Source organism: Echinops telfairi, unplaced genomic scaffold, assembly GCF_000313985.2.
Source record: "Echinops telfairi isolate 266 unplaced genomic scaffold, ASM31398v2 ScPeMD7_7417;HRSCAF=8455, whole genome shotgun sequence".
Lineage (NCBI taxonomy): Eukaryota > Metazoa > Chordata > Mammalia > Afrosoricida > Tenrecidae > Echinops > Echinops telfairi.
Window position 1 is genome coordinate 1,464,336 of NW_022111317.1, and position 7,954 is coordinate 1,472,289.

At 60.9% G+C, this 7,954-nt stretch overlaps 1 protein-coding gene across 1 annotated transcript in view; it reads right to left on the reverse strand.

Moving 5' to 3' along the window:
- The window catches only part of ANO1 (anoctamin 1), a 126,798-nt gene that overhangs the window by 9,198 nt on the left and 109,646 nt on the right, over positions 1 to 7,954 (reverse strand). The window contains exons 20-21 of the mRNA XM_045297139.1: positions 6,793 to 6,938; positions 4,226 to 4,378 (exon numbers count right to left, since the gene is read on the reverse strand). Of these exons, the coding sequence (XP_045153074.1) occupies positions 4,226 to 4,378; positions 6,793 to 6,938 (299 nt within the window). The remainder of the gene's footprint in view (positions 1 to 4,225; positions 4,379 to 6,792; positions 6,939 to 7,954) is intronic.

The window sequence follows — 7,954 nt, forward strand, 5'->3', positions numbered from 1 at the left end:
TGTACTGTGTTCCTGTGATGCTGGAAGACCTGCCACTGGGATTTAAAACGCCAGAAGGTGGACAGGTGTCAGCACATCTAGAAGAAGACAGACCAGGAAGAAAGGCCTGGTGATCTGCCCCTGAAAACCTGCCCACGGACACCCTGTGGTCACAACCGAACACCACTGGGACACATGCCCAAGCCAGCTGGAAGGCCCTGAAGGGGCACAGTGGATGCAAGTGGGCCCGCAGTCATGCAGGGGGCCTGGGGCCGGGCAGCGCAGGGCTCTGCTGGACACAGAAGCGCCACCAGTCCAGCTTGCTTGGAGCAAGGAGGGCCTGGGATGCTGGACTTGGGGGCTGGCCAGGCGTAGACTCAGTGATGAAGGGCAGAGGAGGACTTGGCCTGTGGGCCCCACACCCACATTTGAGAGTCCCAGAGTGGTGGTGAGGGCTGCCCCCGCCCAGCCACCTGTGGCAGGACAAAGGGCTGATGGACCACAGTGAACAGGAGGCCCCAACAGTACAGACGGGGACCCGTGGGGCCTGAGCTGGTACCCTATCTGCTGGGACAGCACAGTCCTTGTTGATCAGGGCCCAGGGAGGGATTCCTCTCCCGTCCCTAAGTCACCACTGAGCTGGAATCTTATCTGAGCGGGGTGGCCACCTCTGCTCCTCAGAAAGGCCCGGGTATCCTGCCACTGAACAGCCACGGAGGGGTCGGACACATGGGGCAGCATGAGGACGGGCAAGACTGGCCACTGCTTCATTCCATCACATGTGGGGTCGCTGTGAGTGAAGCTCCCTCCATAGTCCCCGACCATGAGTGTGGGAACAGAACTGTGGGGTTGGTTCTGCCCCAGGCTGTGGCTGGCCTGGCCACGCAGGTCACAGACAGCACTTCTACCCAGCAATGACACCCCTACACCATGCACGCTGGTGGTCTGTAAGGGGTTCAGGATCCCTCTGTATGGAGTGTAGGCTAGAAAGCCGGAGTTCAGCCAGTATGCTGGACACTTGTCCAGCAGGCACTGCAGGAAGTCACCGGGTCCTGAGTCCGTGGGAGTGTGACAGATCCCGAGATGCCCTACAGAGACTCACTGCCATCGAGTCAATTCTGACGGACAGCGGCCCTAGAGCAGCGGGTGGACCTGTCCCTGTGGGTTTCAGAGGCTGTAACTCTACGGGAGTAGAAAGCCTCATCTTTTCCAGGCAGTGGCTGGTGGTTTCGAACTGCTGACCTTGTGGTTAGCAGCCCAATGTGTAACCACCTTATATCAAAGGGACTCGGAGCTACAAGGGACCCAGAGCTGCCAACTCTGACTAGAGGTCAGCGAGAGGCCAGAGAGGGATAAGGGATCCCAGGCCACCCCCAACAATCTCAGGTTGGCCCAGGCTGTCGCACCTGGGCCAGCGAACACAACACCCAAGAGCCACCTGTGGGCAGAAGCATAGGTGCCCGGGACCTGCGTGCACCAGGTGGGAGCTCCTTCTCAGAGGTTCTGAAGGGTTGGGTGTGAGCAGGATGCCTTCAGTGGCAGGTATCAAAGATCGGGGCCCCAGCCAGGTCCCTACATCCCCCACTGGGTCCTGGGGAGCTACCAAGGCACCTCCACTTTGGGGCAGTGCCTCCTCCCTGTGGGGCCCAGGTCCTGGTATCCACTGCAGCTCTCTGACCCCTCCCCCCACCAGGGTGCCCGCTCAGGGGCCCTGCACGCTTCACAAGAGGGACACAAAAGCCTCTTGAGAGAAAGATCCGGTTAAGAAGGCCTGAGGCCCGTGAGAAAGGGCAGGTTGAACCTTGGCCAGGGCAGGTAGGAACCAGGAAGTGAGCAGCCGGCCAGACCCGAGGGACGAGAAAAACAGGTGGGGGGCAGGGAGGGGGTCAAACACCCTTTCATCCTTGTGGGTCTGGGGCCAGAGCCCCGGACAGCAAAGGATGGCAGGGGCACACGTGCCAAGTGGGCTCTGCCTGGACCCCAGGGCCCGTGAGAGGGCAAGGGACGGCAGGCTGGCCTTGCTCTTCTTCCTGACAGGGTATGGTCCTCTGCCCCCGGGAGCCGCCAGCCGCAGAGCACGCACACCCGCCCTTCCGAAGGTGGAGTCTTTTCACAGAGCAACTCCAACCCAGGTGCCCAAGGCAGTGGCTGGGTTTTCCAAACAAGATCACCAGGTCTTTCCTGTGAGGCATCTCATGGGAGAGGCCAACCCCGTCCTTGCGGCCAGCGGAGAACACTGTTCCCAGACTGCAGGGCTCACAGACCACTCCCTGCTGGATCCTCCCAGCCTCTAATGTTTCCCATCTGTCCTTTGGAAGGGACACCTGCCAGCCTCTGCATAGCCCGTGCTCCCAGGCTGGCACTGGCCTGGCCCAGCAGGGGCGAGCTCTGGAGGGTGCAGGCCAGCTCCCATCTTGCTGCCCCCTATCCCTGATAATAATGAGGGCATGGAATGAGGGGCCACCCAGTGCTCTCAGGAGAGGCACGTTCCAGGACCCGGGAGGATGAGTTAACTCGGGGGCTTTTACGTCTTCAAGGTTTGTAAGGAGCTCTCCCAGGAAGTGGGCCCAGGAGGGGGCTGCACAGGGAGCAGCACGGAAACCCTCCATAATACACCCTTGCTCAATGTCCCTCTCTAGGGAACCAAGGCCCACTGACCGCTGACCACAGCTGGCTCAGGGCAAACAGGGGCCGTGGGAATAGCCATTCCTTCAGCTGCAGACGAGGAGCCCCATGCAAGAGGATCGGCCTCAGGGGGCTTTGGAGGTGGCTGGTGGGAGACTGAGCCAAGGCCTCTGTCCCAAAACACAGGACGGGTGCCTGAGCTGAGGATGCCCACTGGACGCCCATCTAAGCCCACCCCCCTGAATTTCTGCAGATCATTTTTGTGTGAAGAGCCCTAGGGTTCAGTGGGGTTAAGCATCGGGCTGTGAGCCGCAAGGCTGGCGGTTCAAACCCACCCGGCCACCCATCGGGAGAAAGATGAGGATGTCTGTCCCCACAGAGGTGGAGTCTAGGAAAACCCACGGGGCCCTTCTGCCCTGTCTCATATGGTCGCCGTGAGTCGGCATCAACTTGAAGACAGTGGGGTTTTGTCTCTGGGATGCAAAAGGCAACCCCCCACCCCCAGCTTCCCTCTCCTCCTGCTTTTCAAAACTGTATTTTATGGGGGCGTGACTGTCACCATGTCCCTGGTACCCCCTAGGAGTGGCGTAGAGGTGCTCCCTACGAGGTGACACGAACCAAGGTCAAGATGAAGTTCTACTAGAAACGGCTTGCTTTCCTGAAACTGAGTTGGGCTGTAAGTTGGCTCACTTACCGACGGGGATGTGGTTGGACCTTTCCCCCCTGACTGGTGGGCCCACCACTGGGGTCTGGAGCCCCGCCTCCCCCACCTCCTAGCTTCTCCCAGCACCCCTCACCACGTCCACACAGATGGCCATCTATCTCTGCTTACATGCCTCTGTAACGGGGAGCTCACTACTCCACCGAGGGGGTCCGTTCGGTTCTTGAACTTATTCTTTTGATTGACCTTGGATCTGTCCCCGCTCCGTCCCTCGAGCCATGTAGATGAGCCCCTGCTCTCCCCGCGCCCCCAGCCTCGCCCACCACTCAGTGCCCTGGAGCTTCCCTTACAGGCATATCTCCCCGGGACTTATCAACCCTCATCTGTAGAATGGGGTCACCCTGCCTTTTTTTCCTGGTGAACGAAACGATGCGCTAATCTGCATAATCCACAACGAATGTCCTTTGCTGCCTCAGCCTCATGGAGCCCTGGTTACTAGTTGGGCTGCGACCTGCATGGTTAGCAGTTTGAAACCATCAGCATCTCGAGGAAGAAAGGCGGGCTCTCTATTCCTGTCAACAGTCAGGGTCTCATAAACCACAGGGGCTGCTGTGACTCAGCACTGACACAATGGCAGCGAGTGAGAGCCTCAGCCTTGCTCAGGACTGTGAGACCACGTGGGCATTTTTTTGGGGGTGGGGGTGGGTAGGTTGAGAGCCACCAGAGACTGTGTCCAGGATGTCCCAGAACTGCAGACTGTGAGATTCTCAGGAACCCAGTACAAATCCAGTATCAGGTTTTCCTCGGCCAGTGGTCTCCTGCTCAGACGCATCCCAGGGCTAAGAGACCCTAGCGGCCTTGGGTGGACCCTCCTTTTGTCTGCCCTGGCTCCGAGGATCCAAGCCGCTGCCCCAGAAGCTAGCTCTGGCCCGGAACCCGGTCCCCACTGGGGCTGCTCACCAATGTCCTTGGCCCTGACCGCCACCGGCCTCCGGAGCTCCGTGACGAACTTCTTGGCGTCCAGGCGGATCTCGATGATGTTGTTAAGCAGAGCGAACAGCGGGGCCAGGGGGAAGGACGCCACAAACAAGGTGACAAACCCAAACTGGATGACTGTAAGGGAGGGGCCCTGGTTAGCGTCACCACCTCGCCCCCAAGAGGGTGCCGCTGGCTGGCTTGCTCCCCATCGCTGGCCTGGCTCCCTCTGCACAGACACCCCTGTGGACGCTCAGAGGGGGCTGGTGGGATGGAGGCAGATCCTTAGGGACTGGGGCCAGGCAGGGGGTGGGGGTGGGGCCGAGTTCACCCCAAGCAGTGCTATGGCCAGTGGGCTGCGTATATGACGGTCACTTTGTCAAAGGCCTCTGCTGACCTTTGTGTGTGTGTGCAGGTGCAGGGTAGGCTGCCCCACCCCCCTTCCACGACTGGTTGTAGAAGCAGAGCCCGGGGGGATTTTAAACTCCCCCCCCTCTGGTCATGGGGTGCTTAGCTGTGTGCCATCAGGGCTTCCTAGACTATTGCATGCTCTATTGAACGGGGACCATCAGCAATGTGAGTGGGGACCCCAGGAGCTCAGGGGTGGTGGCACCTGAGCGCAGAGGGACCCCCGGTCCAGGGCGGCACTGTCTCGCCTGCCCGTCCTGGTCAGTAAGTGGCTGGAGCTTCCTTGGGTGGAGTGAGGCCAGGTCAGGAAGGGTGAGATCCTGGCCAGAGGCGTCTGGTTCCAAGTGGTAAACAAGGAAGCTGGGAGACTGTGAGCCGGAGCTGGCAGCAGCATGGGCATGGTTTGGGTGCAGGGTGGGGGTTGTGTGGTGCCCACAGATGCTGCTGCGGGTGCAGGGCCCAGCTGACAAAGGTGGAGCCCCGGGTGCGCTCTGCGATGGGGTGGGCGGGGGAGTCCTGGTATTGGGCTGGAGGCTGCCAGGCTCAGAGACCATCTGCCGGAATCAGTTTCTCCCTCCCAAGAGGCCAAGCCGAGGAGGGGCTGTGCCGGGACCACTGTGGCCTGGCTTTCTCTTTCTACGCATCCATTTCCAGGTGCTCCCCGGAGCCTCTGGGTGGGGGGATGGGTTAGTGCCCCTAACAGTGCACTGGAAGGTGGGAGATTCAGTCCCATCCAGGGGAGTTGGGAAAAGCCTGTGCTGATGGATCTGTGTCCATACACCCCAGAGCACATGGCAGTGGGGTATGGGGGCCATGGGTCTGAGGTGATTCCCTGGTCTGGCACGACCCTCCTGGGCAGTGGAGATGCAGTTACTGCACTGAAAGGGTTTGGGCCCACCCAGAGGTGGCTCGGAAGAAAGGCCTGGTGATTGGCTGAAAGGTCAGATGCCCCTCGGGCAGAGTTTGACTCAGTCTGCCCTGAGACTGCAGCTTCTCCATGACAACAGTTTTGTGTGGGGCAGGTGGGGGGGGAAGGTTGTGCCTCTGGGTGCCCTGCTCTGACTATTCCCTGGAGGGAGAGGGGCCTGTAGCTGCTCACTGGATGGTGGGGTGCAGTGGGGCCAGGAATCTTGTGTCCGCAAACCTAGAAGGAGGCTAGGCCAGATGCCAGCCATCATAGACACAAGACTCAGGGAGCAGCCGGTCCTGCACAGACGGCTGGCACCCAGAGAGGCTGCAGGTATGAATGCACCCATGGGTACCTTGGGAAAAAGGTCTGGTAATCTACTTCTGAAAACAGGGGTGGTGGTGAGGCGAGTCCCTGCCTCCCTGCTCCCCGGTCCCGGGCTCCTTCCGGGAGCTGGGTGGGGGCGGGGCATAGCATGGCCAACACGGCTGGCCACCAGGCCACCCAGGGTCACCCCGCTCCTCACACCCGCCCCCCGAAAACAGGTGACGGGCAGGTCTGGGCTGCGCTCATGGGCAGGCTTGTCAAGTCTCGCCCACCCTGCTGCTCAGGGGCCAGCACTGTGAATACCCTGTGGGGGGTGAGGGGGAGGGGGGCAGGGTGACCAAGCCTGATCTCCCAGCTTGTCCAGCCATCCAACACTTAGTGAGCACCTAGTGCATGCCTGGGCCCATTCCAGGAGCACACGCACTGACTATCTATTGCAGGCCTGGAGAGGAGGAGGCAAGAGGGAGGCTGGGAGGTGAGGCCCCAGGTAACCTCTCCCCACCTTTCCCTGACGCCCCACCCCACTGAGAGAGTGAGGCGCCACCTCTCCACAGTTGGGGTGATGAGGCTCACTCCCTGCTCGGTGCTGTGGGGCCTGTGGAGGGACTGGCCGACTGGGAGGGGGGGATGAGTTGGGGGACATTCCCAAGGGGCTTGGGGGAGGCACCTGCAGTGTTGGGGGGGCGGGGAGCAGGGGCCTGCAGCTTCGTGGGGGTGGGTGTATTCTACCTCGGACCCCAGGAGCAGCAGAGTGGAGCTGTGCTCCCCGGGGGTGTTTCCATATGAACAGGCCCTACTTCTGGAGCGCCATGAGGTAGGTTTGAACCGCCCGCCACAGGCACCAGAGGAGGGCGCACCCCAGGGAAGGGCAGTGAGGGCCAGCCCTGCCTCCCCCTGGCTGGGCACTCACTCATTTCCATGTACTCGGGGGTGAGGCCGGCGAAGGGCTCTAGTGTGTAGTCCACCTCGTAGCGCTGCTTCCTCTTGACGTACTCCTCTCGGTCGGAGGGGCTGCGCCGCTTCAGCTTCAGGTAGCGGATGAACTTCTTCATTTTCCTGGGGATGGGGGTGGGGTGGGGGCTGGCGTCTCAGCGTCTGTCTGACTTGGGCGCCGGCCAGGAGTCAAGCCTTTGCCTTGATGTCTCCATTGTGGACCTAACGTGCCCTCTTCCCACAAAGGCTGTGACCACGTAGGGAACTGAGGCACCAAACCACTGCTCCCACTGCCCCTGCATTGATGCCCACAGGACAGAGGACAACTGCCCACGGGGTTTCCCAAGGCCTGCCTCGTCTTTCTCCTGAGGAGCAACTGGTGGGTTTGGACCACTGACCTGTTGGTGAACAGCCAAGTGCTCTAAGCAACATGCTACCAGGGCCCCTACGTGAATACTCAACTAATCCACATCCTGCCCATGGAGTCCACGCCGGCTCACTGTGAGCCGACAGGACAGGGTAGAACGTGCCTCCTCTTTACAGGAGTGAAAGCCTCGGGGCAGCTGGCGGTTTTGAACTGCTGACCTTGCTGTTAGCAGGCCTGTGTGGCAGCGCTGCACAGGGCCCCTGTCTGAATCGCGGCAACCCCAGGTAGGGTTCTGAAGCTGCATCTTCATGGGCAGAGAGAGCTCTGTCTGCGCCCTCAGAGCAGCTGGAGTTCCAGCCACCAAGTGTTTGCTTTAGCCTCAGGCCCCCAGAGCACCCATCTGAGGCCCAGGGGGGACAGCAGTGCTGAAAGCCATGGGGGAGGGTGGCAGGGGGCAAGGGAGCCACAGAGCCCAGCTGCCAGAGCTGTCTTTCTAGGGAGAAGGGCCCTGAGAACAGTCCAATGGTCCTGACCCCACATAGCAGCTGGCTTTGGGGAACAGGAGGAGGGCCTGGGTGTCTGGAGGGCACCTGGGAAGGGAGAGACACCCCTGCTTTGTTGGTTTGGGGGCATTCAGGGCAGTGGCACCCCCTGAGCTCAACCAGGCTCCTCTGGCCTGTTGTCCCTCTATCATGACCCTGGCCTGATGAGGACCCCACAAAGGAGGAGGAGGAGGGGGAGGGGGAGAGAGAGGGAGAGGAGGGTAAGGAGG